The 23,357-nt window shown below is 36.0% G+C and overlaps 2 protein-coding genes across 3 annotated transcripts in view; both read left to right on the plus strand.

Moving 5' to 3' along the window:
* ZNF214 (zinc finger protein 214) overlaps positions 1-23,357 on the plus strand; it is a 136,693-nt gene that overhangs the window by 82,864 nt on the left and 30,472 nt on the right. The gene's annotated exons all lie outside the window — the stretch shown is intronic.
* OR2D2 (olfactory receptor family 2 subfamily D member 2) lies at positions 21,416-22,363 on the plus strand. The gene has a single exon (XM_060607917.1). The coding sequence runs from the start codon at positions 21,416-21,418 to the stop codon at positions 22,361-22,363; it is 948 nt and encodes a 315-aa protein (XP_060463900.1).

The following is a 23,357-nucleotide window of genomic DNA, read 5'->3' on the forward strand; positions in this document are numbered from 1 at the left end:
CAGTTTGACAATAAACTTCATATATTGAAAAAATAAATAAATAAATAAATAAGTAAATAAATAAATAAATAAAAAAGAAAAACTCATAGCTAAGATCGTACTCAATGGAGAAAAACTGACTTTCCCCCCAAGATCTCTTGACAAGGATGTCCACTCTCACCACTTTTATTCAACATAGTATTGAAAGTCTTAGACACAGTAATCAGACAAGTTAAAGAAATAAAAGGCATCCGAATTGGTAAGGAAATAAAACTTTCACTAATTGCAGATGACATAATACTAAGTATAGAAAACCTTAAACACTCCACCAAAAAAATATTAGAACTGATGAATGAATTCAGTGATGTCAAAGGATACAAAATCAATATACAGAAATCTTTTGCATTTCTATACACTAATAATTGAAGCAGCACAAAGAGAAATTAAGAAAACAATCCCATTTACAATCGGAACAAAAAGAATAACATATCTAGGAATAAACTTAACTATGCAGGTAAAAGACATGTACTCTGAAAACTATAAAATACTGATGTAAGAAATTGAAGACTACACAAATGGAAAGATATTCTATCCTTATGGATTGGAAGAACAAATATTGTTGAAATATCCATATTACCCAAAGCAATCTACAGGTTTAATGCAATCCCTATCAAAATACCAACAGCATTTTTCACAGAAGTAGAATAAATAATCCTGAAATTCACTGGAACCACAAAATAACCCAAATAGCCAAAGCAATCCTGAGAAAACTGTAGATACCACAATCCTAGATTTCTAGATATATCGCAAAGCTGTAGTAATCAAAACAATACGGTACTGGCACAACAATAGACACATAAATGTATGGAAAAGAACAGAAAGCCCAGAAACAAACCCATGATTATATGGTAGATTAATCCTCAACAAAGGAGGCAAAATATGAATGAGAAACACACATTCCTTTCTCAAATGGTGTTGGGAAAATTGAACAACTATATCCAAAAGAATGAAACCAGAACACTTTCTCATGCCATACACAAAACTAAACTCAAAATGGGTTAAGGACCTAAATGTGATACCTGAAAACCATAAAAATCTTAGAAAAGAGCACAGGCAGTAAGTTTTCTGACAGTGGTCATAGCAACATCTTTCTAGATATGTCTTTTGAGGCAAGGGAAACAAAAGCAAAAATAAACTGTTGGGACTACTTCAAAATAAAAATCTTCTGCACAGCAAAGGAAACAATCAACAAAACTAAAGGGCAACCTACTGAATGGGAGAAGATATTTACAAATGACATATCCAATAAAGGATTAGTATCCAAACATATAAAGAATTTATGCAACTCAACACTGTAAAACCAAATAATACAATAAAAATGAACAGAAAACATAAACAGTCATTTTTCCAAAGAAGACATCCAGATGGCGAACAGACACAATAAAAGATTCTCAACATCACTCATCATTAGGAAAATACAAATCAAAACCATGATGAGATACCACTTCACACCTGCCGGAATAGCTAAAATAAAAAACACAAGAAACAAATGTTGGCAAGGATGTGGGGAAAAAGAAACCCTTGCACACCGTTGGTGGGAATGCAAACTGGTGTAACCATTGTGGAAAATAGTATGTAAGTTTTTCAAAAAATTAAAAATAGAACTACCAGGGGCACCTGGGTGGCTCAGTCAGCTAAGTGTCCAATTTGGCTCAGGTCATGATCTCACAGCTCCTGAGTTTGAGCCCTACATTGGACTCTCTGCTGTCAGTGTGGAGCCCACTTTGATTACTGTCTCCCTCTGTCTCTGCCCCTCTCCCGCTCATACTTTCTCTCTGTCTCAAAAATAAGGAAAAATATTTTAAAAATTAAAAAGAAAGAATTACCATATGATCCAGTAATTCCACTACCAGGTATTTACCCAAAGAATACAAAAAGACTAACTTGGAAAGATATATGCACCACTAAGTTTATTGCGCAACATTATTTACAATAGCCAAATCTTGGAAGCATCCTAAATGCCCATCAATAGATGAATGGATAAATAAGAAGTGGAATATATATACTCAAACATTAATCATCCATGAAAAAGAATGAACACTTGCCATTTGCAACAACCCAGATGGGCCTAAAGAGTATAATACTAAGTGAAATAAATCAGAGAAAGACAAATACCATGTAATGTTACTCATCAGTGGAATTTAAGAAACAAAATAAAGGGACAAAGAAAAAAAGAAACCGAAAAATAGACTCGTAACTACAGAGAACAAACTGATGGTTACCAGAGGGTAGGTGTGTAGGGGGATGGGTGACATAGGTGAAGGGATTAACAGTACACTTACTGGATCACTATATTGTATACCTGAAGCCAAATCACATTGTATGTTAACTATACTGGAATTAAAATTAAAAATAAATAAATGCGTATAAGGTACCACAGTATTCCAAAAGAATAAAGCATCATGAACAAGTGACTTTTTTCCATGAATGCTCAGATAGACCAAAAATATTTCTTCATGTTAACAGATAAAAATGAGAATAAAAAAATCTCAGTACATGGTACAAAAGACGTTTGATAAAGTTCATCTTTCATTTCAAATGAGTATTTTTAGTAAAATAGGAACTTAGGTATACTTCATTTTAGAAGGAATTCAAGTATACTTCTTTTAATGATAATACATATTATTTGAAATCAAAAGCTAGCACCATGCTCAACAAGGAAATATTAGAAACTTTCACATTAATTTCTGGGTTTGGAAAAGGTGTCTGTTTGCAATAGTTATTGCAAATAACTATTATGCAATAGTTATTGTATAACTATTAGTTACTGCAATAGAAATTAGAAATAGAAACTAGAATTAAGATGTATAATTATTGGGGGCACCTGGGTGGCTCAGTCGGTTAAGCCTCCGACTTCAGCTCAGGTCATGATCTCACAGTTTGTGAGTTCAAGGCCCACATTGGCTCTGTGCTGGAGCCTGTTTCAGATTCTGTGTCTCTGCCCCTCCCCCCGCTCATGCTCTGTCTCTCTCTCCTTCAAAAATAAATAAACATTTAAAAAAAATTTTTAAGATGTATAATTATTTGAAAGGAAATAGTAAATCTATCATCATTTGTAAATGAATTTTATTTTCTGTCTAAAATCTTAATAAAATCTACTGAAAACTGATTAGAAACATAAGAAATCTGCAAACTAGTTATATATATATATATATATATATATATACATATACATATACATATACATATACATATATATATATACACACATATATACATATATATATGTGTGTATATATATATATACATGTGTGTGTGTATATATATGCTTTTCTTATATATTAATATATATGTGTGTGTATATATGCTTTTCTTATATATTAGTGAGAATTAGAAAATTAATTAAATGTAGATACAATTCATAACAGCAATGTCTCCCAAACATTCAACTGTAAATTTAACAGAAGATGATCAAAACCAATACAAGGGGAAAATTCTTTATACTCTAGTGAGGAACACAGACATCAACATGAATAAATGGAAAAATACACCTAATTCCTAGGTGGGAAATTTAAATATTATAAGGGTATCATTTCTTCCTAAATCATTGATCCGCATATATTGATATTCCTAATAAATCTTTCTGTGAGAGTTTGTCAAAAATAAATATTTCTGAGCTTTGGAGATTTTCAGTAAGTTTGTGGTGGAACAAAGAAATCTGCCTTTTTAACAAGTATTTTTGGTGCTTTTGATATGATTATTCTATGGACCATATTTTGAGAAACCCTGCCTAGAAATAGTCTAAAAATCACATGCAATTATAATCAAAATCCATAAGCAATTTCTGATGGAATATTTCACAAGATAATTCTGAAGTTTATCCAGAAGAATGCATGTGAAAATATTTGGGGAAAACATCTGAAAAGATGAAAATGAAAAGAGCTGTGGTGTTGGGGAGAGTAGGAGATTTAATCTGATATTAAGACATACTATTAAATTTTATTATATATATTGTATTAGTTCAGAAATCAACATCTCAATGAATAAAGGGGACAATTAACAATCAAATTCAAGAATATAAGGGAAAAGGTGTGCCTAGGTGGTTCAGTCGGTTAAGCATCCAACTCTTGATTTTGGCTCAGGTCATGATCTCAAGGGTCATGAGATTGAGCCCCACATCTGTGCTGTCACTGCAGAGCCTGCTTGGGATTCTCTGTCTCCCTTGTCTCTCTGCCCCTCTTCCCCCTCAAAAAAAAAAAAAAATACAAAAAAAGGAATATAAGAGAATGAATGATAAAAGATAAATTAATACAGAAAGGCATATTATTTAAAAATAGTGTTAAGCTATCTGGCTATCTGTTTGGACAAAACATTCTCACATCAATTCTTATTCTCCCTCAAATCCAGATGGATTAAAATTCTCAACGTAAAACAGAACAAAACAAAAAGACACCATAACATTACTAGTACCAAATGTAGGTGAATACTTTCTGTCATCTTTCTTTGAGAAAGGACCCTCTAAGAGTGCCGTGAAAACCACAGCCATTGTTATATTTTATTATAAAACAATTTTAAAATAATTGGTTAACTAAAGAACATATATGTTTAAAATATAAGCAACAAATAGGAAACTATGACATCCGAGAGCTTTAAAGAATCAAGAATAAGATGAATTCCAATGAAAATAATGCAAATGGGATGTTAAATAGGCAATTCACAGAAAAAATGCAAATGCCCAAAAACTGACTTAGAGAAATATAAAAAAAAATAATAGTTATTGTTTCTCTCACATTAGATTAGCAAAGGTGGAATAGATTGAATAAAATAAATAAACTGTATTTTTGAGATTGGGGCAAACAGATATGAAAAATGTAGGCATGTACATTTATAAAATCTCTCTGGAAAGCAATATGAAAATATTAAAAATTTACAAAATGGACTTGATTTTTTTTCTGAACAATGTTATTTTTAGGACTTTATATTTTGGAAATAATTACAGGTATGCATAAAACTTTGTTTCAAAGAATATTCACATATAGGATTGCTTCCAGAATAAAACAACTTGCAGTCGAACAATAGGTGGTGTGTTAAATAAATCATTGTTTTCTGGGGCACCTGGGTGTCTCAGTCAGTTAAACATCCAACTCATGATTTCCACTCAGGTCATGATCCCATGGTTTTGTGAGTTCGAGCCTCGCATCAGACTCTGTGCTGACCACATGGAGCCTGCTTGGGATTCTCCCTCTCTCCTGTCCTTCCCCCAACTTGTTCTCTCTATCTCTCTCAAAATAAATAAATAAACTTTAAAAAGTATTGTTTTCCTATATAATACAATACTGTAGAGAGAAATGGGTAACAGTAAAGATGTGTGAATCATACAGACAGGTTAAATACTTGTTCCCCAATTTTTAGCTCTGTGGCCTTGACCAATTGATTTAGTTCCTTTATGCCTCAGTTTCCTAATGTGAAATGGATATAACACCACAAATTCATAGTATGGATGTAAAGATTAACTTGAGAGCTTAATGGAAAGTAGTTTACACAATGTCTGACAACTACATTTTAAAAAATGACTTCTATGATGATGATGCCTTAACCTTAAGCCATTAAAAGGTAAGTAGATCTTTATTTTCCATAGAAAGATGTTGCTCACACTGTTGAGTTAAAAAAGTGGGCTGTGAAATAACATAGATGGGTATGATTCATACATATGGAGTGTGTGTGTGTGTGTGTGTGTGTGTGTGTGTGTGTGTGTTGTGTATCTTTCTATCTCTCTAGAGATAATTCTATTAAATAATACCCTTACCTCATTGATAAACTCTTAACACACAACAAAAACTTAGCATCCAGGTAGAGACTGTAGAGTATATTTAAAGAATGATGATCTCTATCCCTTAAAGGCAGGATTTGTACATTTATGTACATATGTGTATATGTGTATTGGAGAAGGTATAGTTCTACCTCCAAATAGGAGAGTAATAAATGAATAAAAAAAAAAGAGGTAAATAAGATGAAATGTAGTGTTGTTTATATTCCAAAGAAGGCCAGGGATAAATATTCTTTTACATTCTAAATATTTCAAATAACTTTGTAAACTTTACTAATTAATTAAACAATAATGTCTCATTATCTAATTTGGAGAAAAAATGAGGAAGAAAAGCTCAGAGTACGAAAATACAATAACGAGAATAGAAGTTAGAAGAAATCAGGGAATGAAAGCTGAACATAGAGGACAGGAATCTAGAGATGCGGAGGAAAAGCAAAAGAAGGAAGAAATACAAGAAGAGATCTCTAATTCTGGCTGTGTCCCCAAGTCAAAGGGACAGGCAATGCATCTTTTATGCTCTGAGACCCTAATAACATTGTAACTAATACGGCCTTTCCAGATACCTTCTCTTAGTGACTGTATCTCACACATACACAGTTGTGTACATGGCATTACTCCTTGTCATATATACACACCACATGCTACATGTACTTGCTCACTCTCAGCTTCACAATATCTTACATAAACACACAGACATCCACACACTGCAGATATAGTCACTGAAGTATTTAATATTCTTATTTATGTACTCTCATGGCCACCAAATCTTTGACAGTAACAAAAGATGTCACAGAGTAGGTACTGAGCCAACTGGATACTGACCAAGGCTGGATCTTTTGGGAACCCACCATGCATGACTTGTATGTGAAGGATACCGCAGTATGGAGTGTATGTGTGATGGCACCAGCAGTGGGAGCTAGTATCCTCTTCAGGACTAGAAGAAGCACAACACTGATTGTAATTGGCCCCACTCTCCACCTTCTTGCCCTAACTCACCAGCAGGTTGGAGGCAGCACTTGCTGGCATTCCTAGAACAGTGTGCCATATGGTCCTGATTCCTTCACATCTCCTAGACCCACAGAACACTTTAGAGCAAGGAGCTCTTGATGAGATACCTCAAAGCAAGATTCTTGTTTTCCTTCCAGACCCTTGCCTATTCAGTGGGGGATGGTGGAACAAAAGCAAGCTGAGAGAAACAATGAAGACTGACAAATGAAGACCAACAAATGAACAATGAAGGCTGACAAAGGAGGGAAAGAGAGAATCAGGCAGTTACTTTTCAACAGCAAGAGGCACAGCCTCTGTGATATCTTTGGAAAGAGCCCCATCCCTGAAGAAGAAAGTCTGGAAAAAGATTTGGAAGCTGGGATTCTGGAGAACAGTGAGAATAGAATTGTTGTCTCTGGGAGTCTAGCAAGGAAGAACATTGATGTGTAAGACAGTAAATGACAAAATTTACCTTTCTCATCACCATGCCGACCTCCCAATCCCCAGTTGGTACTGAATCTTCCTACAGACTGAGGCCCATCAGCAGCTTTCCCACTCTCACCTTAGGGCAGAAAGGAGGCAGCAACTGGGCTGCAGGGTCATGGGTGAAGGAATCACGGGTCAAATGTGGGAGGGAATGATTTCTGTAGCCTGAAGGTCCAGTCTTGAAGGACAGCACCAGTTGTGGGTTCGCTCCTTAGCAGTGCCTCCCAAGACCTGCACTAGAATCATCCTAAGAGTGTGACTCCACCCCAAGCCTTTCTGCCTTACTTAATTCAAGCCACAAACTCCAATTCTCCTAGGTCCTAGTTCTGAACAGAGCATTTTTTCTTCAAGGAAATATTTAAAGGTGAGGTCCTGAGAGTATGTAAACAAGGCATTCCCTGGAGCTTTAAAAGCCCTCAAATTTATTACCTTTCCATCCTCTGAGACATTGTAGGGCACTTGGTGTTTTATTTGAAGTCACAGACTAAAGTCTCCAACTCATACTAACACCCCTCTTTCAAACCTTACACCACTATCATTCCAAATGCCATCAGCAGATACATCCTCAGGGGCTCACAAGTTATCAACCTTGTGTTTTCATTTATATGGTCATTAAATAGAAATGAAAACGAGCAGATACTGGATTGTCTGGATGCCAACTTTCTGAGTACTACAACTTGATTGTGGGGATTGCACTTTGATTTTGGTTATGGTTGTTTTGATGCCATATGATCACCGTAAGTGGTGGAGTTGAATTTGGTTAGCATGGTCTTCATATCAATGTGATAATAGGAGTTCTGAGTCAGCTGTTATATCGAAGTTGTTAAATTTACTGGACATCAAGTCAAAGCTTTTCTTTTGTTGGAATAATTCACAAAGGACAATCTTATAGAATGAGACTTTTAAACTATTAAATTCAGACTTTGGTTTGGCCACATAAAAATTGAACTATTCCTATAATTCTCTCAAGCCAATGAAAACCTTTGTTAAAAGGTAAACTTTAGATCCAAATGATGCATTCATATTATCTGAGGGTCAAAAGATGTAAGAGAAGAAGGTAGAAGAATCAAATGGTAGTACGGCCATGTAGGATTAAAGGAAATGCCCTGAAGCTGTTAATTCTCCCAATCATATTTCAAGTGGCAATTTAGTTTCAGCAAAACATCATTTATGACATTAAGGAAATGCTAGTAATTTGAATTTTGTTGTTTTATTGGCTTTGTGGCTTGACTTACACATTATTTATAGTTTAGTTTTGATTTCACAGCACATAGAAATCTAACTCATTGAAAACAAATGCATTATGTTCCATGGTATAAATATGCCATAATTTATTTAATCATATCCATATTAATGGACATATGGATTATTTACAATCTTTAGACATTAAAATAGCACCACAGTGAACCTCTGTGAACATATATCTTTGTGTCCTTGTCAAATATATTTGAAGGATAATTTCCTGAGGTTTATCTGCAGGATCTTTAAAATGTCAATAGATATTATCAATTGCCCTATAAAAAGTTGTATTAATTTACACTCATCAAACTTATATGAAAGTTCCTAGTTATACCTTTACTAATTAATTTGGTATTGTGAAACTCTTCAATTTTGTTAATCCATTAGGTTAAAAAATGGTGTTTCATTGCTAATTTATTATATGATACTTTATACTTGAAAATGAACATAATTTACTATGTTTATTGATCATTTTCATTCCCTTTTTTCTGTGAAGTGACTATTTCCTTTGCTAGTTTTCTTTTATTGGGCTATTCAACTTTTACCGCTGCGTAAAACCCTTGAATATTATGAAAAATTGGCTATTTGATTTTGTCTTAAAAATAAGTCTTTTTCTACTTTGCCTTTTCTGTTTTGTAGATTTTTGTATCACATGTTTATAATCTAATCTAGGCAAATCAATCAGTCTTCTCTCTTATGACTTGATTTTTGTGTTGATATTTGAAAGGTCTCTGTTGTTAAAAGGTTATGTTTTTTAAAAATCGTCCCTTTTTTCTTCTAAGATTTTCATAATTTTGCTTACATACACGGCTTCATTAAATATTTATATATCTAGAATTTATTTTGACATGAAGAATGGTGTAGAGATCCTGCTTTTTTCCTCACAATGGTCACCTAGCACCATTTATGGGAAAATTCTCATCCATTCTAAGTGTCTTTTATATGAGATACTAAACTCTTGCTAATTTTTTTTTTTTTTTACACTTGGTAGTCTGTTCCTTTACTGACTTTGTATTTCTGTAAAAGTACCATGCAATCTTAATTTCTCCTGTTTTTTGTTTGCTTATTCTCCAGTGTGGAGAACTGAGTTAATTCTATTTTTCAGTATATGACATGTTGTATGGTTAGTGATTTCAAAGGCCCTCTCTCATTTATTTATGCATTCACTTTATTGTTTGCTTAATATACACCCATACCTCACTCCCATTGACCTCGGAAGTACTCTAACGTAAGCAGTGCTTTTATTATGTCCTCAAAAATCATTTTTTACTTGTGCATATATTTTTAATTTATGTAAATGATATTGTTACATGCTTCTTTGTTTACCTTTTTCACTTGGCTCTGAGTCTTTAAGATCATTCGCAATGCCATATGTTCATCTAGACTTGCTCCCTACTGCTGTGCAATATCCTTGGTGCACATCTCTTGCATTTTCATTCATTTCCTTTCCTAGTGAAAGATGCCCAAATTACACAACACCTTATCAACACAAATAACAGAACCACAAATATTACAGGAGTATACCATATGACTATATCATTCTCTAAGAGTTTTTGGCTCCATATTTAGCAACAATTGTTACATCATAGAATACGTACAGGCATAGGTGACCAAGTAATACTAGATTCCTTCCCAGAATGGCTGAACCTTTCTACATTTCCCAAATGTAAATGAGTATTCCTTTATCTTCTACTTTTTGCCAACACTTTAAAGTATCTGACTTTCTAATTTCTGCATGCCTAAAAGGGGGAAATAGATACCCCTTTGTTGCTTTAATTTGTATACTTTTCAATACTAATGAAGTTGAATATTGCTTTATATTCTTGTAGCCCTTTGAAGTTAATTTTTGTGAATTCCCTTTTTATATCTATTTTTTTTCCATTGGGGGTTTCTTCCTTTTCTTCTTGATTTTTAGAATTTATTATGAATTCCTGATATTAAGTTCTTATGTCTTATTTGTTTTACATAATGCAAATATCTCACCCATTTTCTCATTTATCTTTTAACTTTGTTCATAATGTTCTTCGTTGAAGACAAATCCCAGATTTTGAGGAAATCAAATTCATGAAATTTCTCATTATGGTCTGTGCTTTGGAGGTTCCTCACTCTAGGTCATAAAGACGTTCTTTTATATTTTCTTCTACAATGTCATTGCTCTATTTTAACTTTTAGATATTTAGTCCATTTATTTTCTTTTATTTTTTAAAGGGGAAGATAATAACTTATTATCTATCTATGTATCTATCTATCTATTTATTTATTTATCTTTGAGAGAGAGAGAGCATGTGAGAGTTGTCAAGGGTCAGAGGGAGAGGGAGAGGTAGAGAGAACACTAAGCAAGTTCTAGACCCTGCACAGAGCCCTTAACAAGAAGCTCAATCCCATGACCTTGAGGTCATGACATGAGCAGAAGAGTCAAATGCCTAACTGGCTAAGCCACCCAGGTGCCCCCGTATTTAATCCATTAAGAATCTACATTGTTCTGTCATGTTAGGTAGAAATCCAGTTTTATTTTTCTCTAGGTAGTAAACTAGTATTTACTAATACTATGTAGTATTTAGTGGTAAACTAGTATTTACCAATACTCTTTACTAAACTATTTGTCCTCTTCCTAATGATTTTTGGAATTAACTTTGCTTTGTACATTAAATTTTCACATAGGTCTATCTATGAGCTCTCAATTCTTTTCCACTTATTATCCTCCCACCGCTATTTTTTTTCACCAGTGTGACCTGGCTTTTATTTTTGTGGCTTTGCAATGTTGCCAATAGAAAAGGAAGAGATTCTATTTCTAACTGTGGTTTTAATTTGCAATTCTCAAATGCCTTGTGATGTGCAACATCTTTTCATGTTCTTGTCAGCCATTTATTTGTATATCTTCTTTGGAGATATACCTTTCAAGTCTCTGTCCATTTTTAAATTGGTTATTTATCTTTCTTGTTATTGAGTTGCATGAGTTCTTTACATTTTCTGGATACTAGACCCTCCTCAGATATATGATTTGCAAATGTTTTCTCTCATTCTGTGACACATCATTTCACTTTCATGGTGGGAGTAAGTTAAACAACACAAACATGGTTTCAGTTGTCTTTTTCTTGGTTAAGCACTCAATCAGTTGCTGTAAACTTCTGTTTTCCAGAATCCAGATAAAGTTTGTTCTGATGGCATTTGTCATATTTTCTTGTATAACTTTGGAGGGAGGGCCCCTTGGATTCCCTGCTTTACTATTTTCCCTCTTTAAAATAATTTTTGATAAAGTTTTGGCTATCTTAATAATCTTTATAAAGAAAAATTAGGGATTTTATTAATCTTCTCATATTCAGATTTTGTTTTCTATTTCATTGATTTCTTCTTTTATTATTTACCTGTTTGTGCCTTTGGATTTGCCCTGTTATTTCACACCTCTGTCCTCAGAAGTTTGAATTAAATACTTAATTTCATTTTTTCTCTTCTCTCTTCCCCTCTCTCTAAATGAGGTATTACTTACATACAAAATATGCACCAATCTTCAGTACACTCAAGAAAATTTTATGTATGTATATATCTGTGTAACTATTATATAGATCAGAATGTAGAACACTCACAGCCATCAAAAGGCTCCCAGTCAACTCCAAATCAATACTCTCTTAAAGGTAGCTGTTATTTAGAGATCTAAAAATATAAATTAGTTTTGCTTGTTCTTGAGCTTCAAAGAGATGGAATCCTATAGAATATATTTCTTATGTGTCTGACTTCTTTTACTAAACATCTTTCTGTCTATGTGGTTGCATATAGTAGTAGTTCATTTTTGAAAAAATATTCAATAGTATCCCAGTGCATGACTGTATCACAATTTATCCTTTCTATTGTCCGTGGAAATATATATTATTTCCACTTCTTTTTTTAAAATTTTTTTTTTAAGTTTATTTATTTTTGGGACAGAGAGAGACAGAGCATGAATGGGGGAGGGTCAGAGAGAGAAGGAGACACAGAATCTGAAACAGGCTCCAGGCTCCGAGCTGTCAGCACAGAGCCTGACGTGGGGCTCGAACTCACGGACCACGAGATCATGACCTGAGCCGAAGTCGGACGCTCAACCGATTGAGCCACCCAGGCGCCCCTATTTCCACTTCTAAGTGTTATGAATAGGGCTGTTATAAAAATCCTTGTACATACTTGGGGTGGATATAAATACTCATCCCTATAAGGTATATATACCACAGAGGAGTGAAACTACTGGATTATAGAAGGAAGACATATTTTCAAGGATAGTTTTCAAGGATATTTCCAAATGGACTTTTTGAATTGATTGTACCAATTTATGATCCCATCAACAATGTAAATTGCTCCACATCCTCAAACATTTTAATCCATTTTTTTTCTTCCTTTTTTTAAATTTTTTTTTTAATGTTTATTTATTTTTGAGACAGAGAGAGACAGAGCATGAATGGGGGAGGGTCAGAGAGAGAGGGAGACACAGAATCTGAAGCAGGCTCCAGGCTCTGAGCTGTCAGCACAGAGCCTGACGTGGGGCTCGAACTCACGGACTGTGAGATCATGACCTGAGCCGAAGTCAGATGCTTAACCGACTGAGCCACCCAGGCGCCCCTTTTTTAATCCATTTTTATGAAGCTTAGTGGTATTTCACTGTGGTTTTAATTTATATATTCTGGTGGCTAATTATGTTGTGTGCCTTTTCATATGCTTATTAGCTACTGGAGTTTTCTGACTTTTCTTATTTGTGGGAGTTCCTTATATATTCTGGACATTAAGTCTAAAATTTAGCATCAGGTTATTAAAATAAAATAGTTAAAATGTTAATCATTGAAGAATTCATTATTATCTGGGACACATCATATTCACATTCTACAAATGAAGTTCCTCAAAATCATACATACATTATGTAATAGAACAGTGTTGCAACCTACAGCCTAGAAACCAAATACTTAATTGCAACAATAAAACACTTCCCAAAAGAGAATACAAGTAAGAAGAACTGGTTGGTAATGGGGCTCATAAACAGAGATGTGAGTGCTAACTGCATGTTATTTTCTGTTCTCCTTATAACCATTTGGGAACCTCTGAGAGGAAACATAACTCAAGATCCACTGTAATGATCCAGAATTCTCCCGAGCCCTTCAGTCACTCCAGAGACTGCTCATAGTATCCTTCTGTTGACCTCCTTTAAATGGAACTATGCACAGTATGCCTGGTAGACAGAACACATTTTCCATGTAGGGATTTCCCTTTCTGCCTTGTCCTTGATCTTGACTTGGAGATTTTACTGAGCTCTTTGACTCAGATGACTTATGACAAGATGCCCACTGTCTTGTAGTCTCCACTCTGCCCCTCCTGCAGCCAACACACCTGCAGCAGTTTCCCCCTCAACAGTGAGATGTTTTTACTGACTTTGACATGCTAATTTGATCTTTTTTCCTCCACCTGATGAGAAAATGTTGGTAAGATTATTGAAGGGATGGAAAGAGAAGGTGCAAGTTGAAAAAAGTAATAACCTAGTATATTTTGGGAGTGGGTTGGTTTCAATCTCTTCATAAATTTGATTTTTAAAATTCAACTAATTTTGTCCAATCAGATTCTTAGGGCTAAGTCTTCTGTAATAAATCTAGCCAAGGTTTTTCCCACAGTGGATCTACCTTATCAAACCACAACCACAATGTCAAATTCCCTGTGAAGAAGAATCATGGTCCTCATCCAGGGGAGACATAACCCGAACTTCCATGGAGTCAGTATTGATCCTTTGAGTGGGAATTCTTATGCCTCTGTTGAGCTGGGCTTGGAAGACTATAAATGGATATGGAGGGTAGGGAATAAGTGATTTTGAGCACAAAAGATCTTGGAAACAAAACTGAAACTTAGTATTTTTTCTTGGTTCCTATGGATTCGCTCAGAATCTTCTTCCTAAAAATAATTTCAGATTAGACAACACATGGCTCTGTGATCCTACCATATTGTTTGATTCATAATATATGTCACTTTTAGAGAAATGAACTTAAAAGTTGATGTCAAATCTAGGGAAAAGGCAGAATAAAGGAGAGGAAGTTTGACAATATAAATATGATTTTCTTTCAGAAGCTTTCTGACCCTGGGGGCAGATTCACAGTCACCTGGGGGAACATTTTCTCCTCCACATTTGCATTAGAGCATAATATGCTTTTAAAAACAAATCAAGAGAGGTCAGGGGTGTAGGCTTCTACTATGGTGCCAGGATCAGTGAAAGCTCCTATCTGACAGATCACAAGTCACACTCATCTCTGACTCATACTGACCTCTCTGTCTCCTGGTATTTTGGCTCAGGTCAAATTAGCTCAAAAGACATGTATTGTACACTTACTCTGTACCAGCATTTATCCTATTTTCTGTGAATAAAGATGAGTCAGATGTGGTCCCTGCCCTTGAATATCTTACCACCACAGAGAAAGAAAGTAATTTCAATGTAACGTTATTAGCTATGATGGAAGTAAATATATGATGGTGAAGGTACACTTATATATTTAGTTTGTGAATGTGTTTAGTTGTATATGCTTATACCTATATGTGTTCAGAGTGAGTGGGAGTGGGGAATGGGAAAAATGTGTGGATCAGAAAGGAAAGTATTCCCGGATAATATTTTTCTTGAATGTAATCTGTAAAAACATGTAGGTATAAGCCAGATGAAGCTATAGAAATCAGCAATATTCTGTAGCTGCCCTTTCATTAAGTCAACCACTGATTACAGGCATCACTTAAAGCTTTGTGACAGATGTTTAGTTTTATGCTATTTTCATCAAAACTGAGAATATTTGCTTACCATTTAATTTTCCCTGAGATTTAGAGACATGCATTAATTTCTTCCCTGGGAAGTGTGTGAACTGTGGTAGAGAGAGAAGCAAAGTCCAAAGGTCCTGGGGGAGACTCTAAGAACTAATCAGGTTAATACCTTCCACTAGATGGAGGTAATTCTGAAGTTACGTATCTTAAAATAGTGTGTGGTCTCAAAATGTATTTTTTTTTAAGTTTATTTACTCATTTTTGAGAGGCAGAGAGAGAGGGAGAGAGAGAGAAGCCCAAGCGGGTTCCACATTGTCAGCGCAGAGCCCAACATGGGGCTCGAACTCACAAACCATGAAATCATGACCTGAGCGGAAATCAAGAATAAGATGCTTAACTGACTGGGTCACCCAGGTGCCCCTCAAAATGTATTTTTATGTCAGCTATTTTGGCAATGGACTACATTTTTCTTTAGAAACAATTCTATATTAGTTTGATTTAAGTAATTGTTAGATAATACAGACTCACTTGGCCCAGTACATTCATTCAGTAAACTATTATTTTCTGTGAATCTACGATGTCCCTGAGACCATATTGTCACTGAGGATAAAACATGACTATAGTTTGATTCCTCCTATCTGAGATTCTTCGGCCTTAGGAGCTTGGTTTGTTTGTTTGTTTTCCCCAGTATCAAACATGTGTTTGGCCAATAACATTTGATCAACAAATAAGCTGACTGAACATTCAAAGTGTGATGAATGTTCAAGGAAAGTGATGCTAACTTGGGTAGTGGGCACACATTTGAATAAGGGGATGATGCCCTACAAAAATCAGTGGGGTATAAAAACACAGTGTGTCCTACTTATGTGGTGAGAAAAGTGGCTGGAAATGTGGCCTATGGTCAGATAAGGGAACCATAAATGTGATTGTTTATATTAAGGATTTATTTATTCATTTATTCTTTCAGTGATGAATTGGAACCTTTCATCACTGACTCACAGACCTATCCAGATACCTAAGACTCCATTATCAAATTACATAGAATGTAATACTATCTTTTTGAGAAAACTGGGAATTTCTTTAGCCTAGGAGTTCTTAACTTAAACTTCAGAGTGTTCTTCAATTTAGATGTGAATGCTACTTCTTTATTTCTATTTTACTCTAACAGAAATTCAAATTTTCTTTCTTGTTTGAAGGTTGGTAATTAAGCCAAACTATCATTAGCAATATCTATGACTTTATCACCAAAAGAAATTAGAGTTGTTAAAGATACCTCAAAATATCCTTTAAGTTCATTATTTTGAAATTAAGGTGGTTATTAGACCTGTCACAACATTTTGAATTTTAATGTGTTAATAGGGAAGCACATGTGTTATTGTATATTTGCTTTCTAAAACGATTTTAATAACTGTACTTTAGTGTACTTTAATGTCAGCATAATCAAGGTCCATCCATGTTGTTGCATATGGTATCATTTCCTTGTTTTTTATGACTGAATAATATTCCATTGTATATATATCACAACTTCTTTAGCTATTTATACATTACTGGACACTTAGGTTGTTTCCATGTCTTGGCTATTGTTTTTGTTTTTTTGTTTGTTTTGTTTGTTTTCAAGTAGGCTCCATGCCCAGCACAGAGCCCAAGACTGGGCCCAGTCAGGGGCTTGAACTCATGACCCTGAGATCAAGACCTGAGCTGAGACTGAGTCGGACACTTAACAGACTGAGCCACTCAGGCATCCCCATGTCTTGGCTATTGTAAATAATGCTACTATGAACATGGGGGTACAGATATCTTTTCAAGTTAGTGTTTTTATTTCCTTTAGATATATTCCCAGAAGGGAATTGCTGGATCATATGGTAGTTCTATTTTATTTTTTGAGGGTCCTTTATACTGTTTTCCACAGTGGCTGTACCAATTTACAATCTTACCAACAGTGGATAAGGGTACCCTTTTCTCCACATCCATGCCACCATTTGTTATCTCTTGTCTGCTTTTGATGGCCTTTTTAACAGGCATGTGGTGATATGTGTCCCTGTGGTTTTAATTTGCATTTACCTAATGACTAATGGTTGTATGAGTTCTTTATATATTCTGTATATAAATCCCTTGTCAGATATACAGTTTGCAAATATTTGTTCCCATTTCATAGGTTGGTTTTCACTTTGTAGGTGGTTTCTTTTGCTGTGCAGAAGCTTTTTAGTTAGATGTAGTCCCACTTGTTCATTCTTTTTTTGTTGATTATGCTTTAGGTGTCATATCCAAAAATTCATTACTAAGACCTATGTCAAAGAGCTTTATTCTTGTGTTTTCTTCTAGGGGTTTCATGATTTCAGGACTTACATTTAAGTCTGATCCATTTGGAGTTAATTTTTATGAGTGGTATAAGATATGAGTCTATTACATATGAATATCAATTATCTCACTGCCATTTACTGCACTGTCTTTCCTTCAATGAGCATTCTTTATTCCCTTGTCAAATATTAGTTGTCCATATACATTTGGGTTTAATTCTGGGTTCTCAATTCTGTCCCATTGGTTTATTTGTCTGTATTTATACCAGTACCATACTGGAATTGATGACTATAGCTTTTGATGACTATAGCTTTATCATATAGCTTTTTAGCTTGAAATCAGGAAGTGTGATGCCTTTTGCTTTGTTCTTCTTTCTCAGGATTACTTTGGCTATTTTGGGTCTTTTGTGGTTCCATATAAATTTTAGGAGTGTTTTATATACTTCTGTAAAAAATGCCATTGGGGCTCTCCATAAGGATTGAATCTATAGATAGCTTTTTGTAGTATTGACATTTTAATAGTATTAATGCTTCCAATCATGAACATGGGATAGCTTTCCATTTATTTGTGTTTTTGATGTCTTTCATCAATGTCTTGTAGTTTTCATAATAGAGAATTTTCACCTACTTAGTTCAATTTATTCCTAAGTATCTTATTGTTCCTGATGCTATTGTAAGTGGGATTGATTTATTTGTTTTCTGGAAAATTTGTTAATTGTGTATAGAAATGCTACTGATCTTGTATATTAATTTTGTATCCTGCAACTTTACCTAAATTCACTGATTAGATCTAACTTTATTTTTAATCGAGTCTTTAAGATTTTCTATATGCAAAATCATATCATCTGCAAATATAGACAGTTTTACTTCTTCCTTTCCAATTGTGATACCTTTTATTTTTTTTGCCTGATTTCTCTGGCTAGGATTTCTAGTACTATGTTGAATAGGAGTGGGCACCTTTGTTTTGTTCCTACAAGAAAAGTTTTCAATCTTTCACCTGAGTATGATCATCTGAGTATGATGTTAACTGTGAACTTGGTCATACATGGCCTTTATTATATCGAGATATGTTCCTTCCATGCATAACACGTTAAGAATTTTTATAACAGTGTCTCTTCCATATGGTTGGTCCTGAGTTATATCCTTTCATAATAAAATGGTGATCTAAGAAATAAAAAAAAAGTTTTTTTTAATCACAAATGGATGTTGAATTTTGTCAAATGCTTTTTTCTGTATATATTGAGATGATCATATGATTCTTTTCTTTCATTCTATTAACATAATGGGAAATGTTCCACTGTCTGAGAATAGTTGGGTATGACTGCTTTCTCAGTTCCCTACCCAAGTGAGGGTGTAGGCTGGGCTCTGTGGTTGCCTGGATTCTCTGGTCAGGCTTACTAGATGATCAGGTCTGGGTATTATATTCAGTAATAGTATATGAAATAACTTCCCTGCACTGGCAGGGCAGTAGGACAGAACCCACTGTAAAACTCATTGTTTAAGGACCCCAATCAATCCAGAGTGTGCACTGAATCCCCTGGTCAAGTGAGGTCATCAGTTTTGCCCTGCAGATGAAAGAAGGCATAGCTGTGCTCTGCTGAAGTGCCACTGCATGTAGGGCTGTTGTATGGGCTATGCAGCTTTCAGTGTGCTCTGGTTAGCTTCTTTGGTTGGACAAGCTGAAAGCTATATTCAGTGATAAATGGGGCCACAGATTAGATTTCTTGCCTGAGCACAGTGAGAGAGCAGCTCTAAAGATGATTAAGTCTTTTGTTTGTTGTCTTTACATACCCTAAGTTTCCGGATGGAACAGAGCCACCAGCCTCTGCTCTACAAACTCCCAGTTCTGCCCACCTGCGTCTTAGCTTGAGTGCCCCTGGACTGGACTGCTTCTAGGAGTTGTCACCAGCCCTTTCAGTCAGATGGTGCCAGAAGAGACTCTTGACAGTGGGTGGGCTATGTTCTAGCTCTCCAGTCTGGGTGGGAGGGGAATGGCCCACTCAGGCTACTCTTAATTTCTCAGACAGTCTCTTTAGTTGGGAAGGGCTGGAATTTACCTTCAGCCCAAGCTATGAATTAATGCCGCTGCCTATATGTAGCACAAGAATGTTCCACTGGTATTGGCTTTGCTCTGGATGCAATCAGTTGTGCCTGCCCTCTTCTCAGCTTGAGTGCTGCTGGACTGTGCCACTTTCAGGAGTTGTCATCAGCCCTTCTGGTCAGGTGGAGCCAGAGTCTCTCTTCACAGCAGGTAGGGTTGTGATTGAGCTCCCTTTCTGGGCATGAGCAAACTAGGCTCTAGGGCCATCAAAACTCCTTTGAGGATCTGAAACAAGCAGATCTGCACCCCACCTTGTTCTCTGGTCAGAGTGTTCCCCTTATGTGGTTCTACAGATGAGCAAAACTGCTGGTTGGGATTAGTCTTTGGGGAGTGTAGGTATGAATTTGATCTGCCAAGATCTGTGTGCTGATTGTTGTGAGTCCCTCCTTCCTTCTCTATCACAATCAGATTCCCAATAGTTGAGCCCCACCGATTCCTCTGTAGTCCCTGTGGTGTGAGATCAGAGTAGGGTCTCCCTTATAAAGCAACCCACAATGTTGGGGTGGTGCAGACAGTCTCCCCTGGGTTTCCTACTAGAGGAATAGGAGGCTCAGGGGAGACCTCTTCACATGGTGCTGTGCTGGCCTGGGGGAAGGACAATGCAGTCAACAGGAAGCTGCTTCTCTTACCTTTCTAATGCCATCTTTCTTGGTCTCTGTGGTGCAAGGGTTGCTTCAGCCTCACCACTGTGTTCTAGGTTTCTCTCAGTGGTGTCTTATTCTTGAATAGTTGTTGGTTGTTCTTATTGTGAGGGGAACAAAGTCAGGAACAATCTATGTTGTCGTCTTAATGACATGAGAATCTGGTAGGCTTTTTAAACAACTCTACCAAACCATATGATCAGATTATTTTTATGTACTTTAATTAATAATAATTGATCAAATAAATCCCTATGCTATGTCTTAAAAAGGGCACAAAAATGAAAAAGATATAGTTTTCAAAGGACTTTTTAATCTCTGGGAGGAATACACAGATAATGCAAGGCAATGAGAGAAGGTGGATTAGTGCTATTTAGTCTGAACACAGAAAACTAGCCAACCTGGTGGCTTCAAATGGAAATGTTGTGATGGTTTGTCTGCTATTTTGGAAGTTTACTGATGTTTAAGATCGATATTTGGGAGTTCCAGCCAAAGCTTGGGATGGGATTGCCAAAGAGATTATGGCACACCACCCAGTTACTCCCTGGTTTCCTGAGTTTCAAAAACAGCTTATTTTCTCCAAGAAAAATGTCATTTCTGCAAGGCACTTTGGCTCTTTTTGATTTCTTATACCTTAGTGACTGTCTTGTCAGGGAAGAGACAACAGGAAAAGTTGTACACCCAAAGAATTAAAAAAAACAACAACAATCTATACCATCATAAGACGGGAGAGGTGTGTCAATAGCCACATAAGACTCAAGGGCTTTAGTTGATAATGAAGTGAAATTAAATGCCGTCACTTTATACATTAATTGAATCTTTTTTATTATTAGAATTTTGATATTCAGAATAAAGAAGATGATTATTTTGATCTACTCTACATTTGCAGATGACACTAAAAATGAATGCACCATCTTGGAAGCATTAAGTTTTGCAACACTGAAAATGTTCCAACTAAAACAGCGTGATTATCTATATAAAGGGGATGCTTGGAATGGCTGGTAGTGATTGAGGGCAATTCTGTAGCCCTTCAAATCTGAATTATATAGTTTTATAATAGTTATAAAACTACATGCTGAAAAAAGAGACTTCTTACTGAAAAAAGAGACAAACCATGAGAGAAACAAATCAGACACAGGTGACAGAATTCCTCCTTCTGGGACTTTCTGATGACCCACACACCCAGAAGTTGCTATTCATTTTATTCCTGGGTGTCTACCTCATCACTGTGCTTGTAAATCTACTTCTCATGTACCTTGTTCAGGTTGACTCCCAGCTTCACACACCCATGTATTTTTTCCTCTGCAACTTATCTCTGGCTGACTTCTGTTTTTCTACCAACATCGTTCCCCAGGCCCTAGCCCACCTGCTATCCCAGAAGAAGATCATTTCATTCACACGTTGTGCAGCTCAGCTTCTATTCTTCCTCATTTTTGGGTGCACCCAGTGTGCCTTTCTGGCAGTGATGTCCTATGATCGGTACGTGGCCATCTGCAACCCTTTGCATTACCCTAGCATCATGACTTGGAGGGTGTGTGTCCAGCTGGCTGCAGGATCATGGACCAGCGGCATTCTGGTGTCTGTGGTAGATACCGCTTTTACACTAAGTTTACCCTACCAAGGCAGCAATAGTATTGCTCATTTCTTTTGTGAGGCCCCTGCACTGTTGATCCTGGCATCCACAGACACTCATACTTCAGAGATGGTCATTTTCCTCATGGGTGTTGTGATTCTCCTCATACCTGTTTCCCTAATTCTGGTATCCTATAGTCACATCATAGTGACTGTGGTCAGGATGAAGTCAGCTGTGGGGAGGCTCAAGGCATTCTCTACCTGTGGCTCCCACCTCATGGTGGTCATCCTTTTTTATGGGTCAGGAATTGTCACTTACATGGCTCCAAAGTCTTCCAAAGAACAGGAAAAACTGGTGTCTGTGTTTTATGCAGTGGTGACACCTATGCTTAATCCCCTCATCTATAGCTTGAGAAACAAGGACGTGAAGGGAGCTCTGAGAAAAGTAGCCACAAGGAATTTCTCATGCAGGCTTGAAATCTTCCACTGACAGTGAGACCCTCTTGGCTCCCTACTTATAAGACTTGCTGAGTAGTTCCCTTAGCAAAACTGGAATATTGTAAGATCCTGGGGGCTTGTTGTGGACCCACCCTCCATCCTTCATCTAGCACTTCCTTTATAGAAGAGGAAGGACAATAATTCATGGAGCAATACAATGAGGGTCTGCTCCCTTCTTTTTTTTTGTTTTTGTTTTTGTTTTTGTTTTTGTTTTTTTGTTTTTTTGGCATCTAAGAGTTAGGAAACCCTGCAAGAAACAGTCACATTTTATAAACTCTGGAACCTGTAAAAATCTGTCTTTTTTTAAATCATGTTTTATATTAGCAGCAATCTATCCCAGATCCTACTCCATCTCTTTTATCTTTTGAATCTCTCTGCATCATCAAATAATCAATAAATTAACAAACATTAAGTGTTTAATTAAGTACTTAATCACTTACTATGAGCTAGGTGCTAAGTATATATGTGCCTGCACATGAGTCTGTATGTGTGTTTGAAGTGGGTAGTGAAGAGCATGGGTACAATGAAGCAGAATATATGAGTTCTGCTGTCCTTCTCACACTCTGCTCACACACTTAATAAGGGACATGAATATTTTATCTATAAGATAAAGGTAAAGACAGAGTTTTGGAAGCTAACAGGAGATAGTGACATCCCAGGGCTAGAAAGAGTAAGAAAGGAGCTGGTACCAACCCTGGGCCTGAAGGACAATTAGAACTTGGAAAGGGTAGCTGTCTGAAAGCCACCAGACAGGAGCTGTGGGCTTAGATGTATGGAAGTGAGAAAGCCACAAGAATAAATATTTTGAGTTCATTCTCTACCTATCTTCCGATTTCCTGTTACTGTATTAAAAAAATCCAGGATAACCCCTCCATCTGAAGATACTTATTTTAATTCTGTCTACAAAGTCCTTTTTCCTATGTGAGGTAACATATTTATAAGTCCTAGGGATTAGGACATGGACATCTTTGGGGGACCATTGTTCT

The sequence above is a fragment of the Panthera onca genome, chromosome D1 (genome assembly GCF_046562875.1).
Source record: "Panthera onca isolate mPanOnc1 chromosome D1, mPanOnc1 haplotype 2, whole genome shotgun sequence".
In the NCBI taxonomy this organism is placed as follows: Eukaryota; Metazoa; Chordata; class Mammalia; order Carnivora; family Felidae; genus Panthera; species Panthera onca.

Excerpts from the sequence above, each read along its gene's own strand:
- OR2D2 (XM_060607917.1), top strand. The coding sequence starts at position 21,416 with ATGAGAGAAACAAATCAGACACAGGTGACAGAATTCCTCCTTCTGGGA.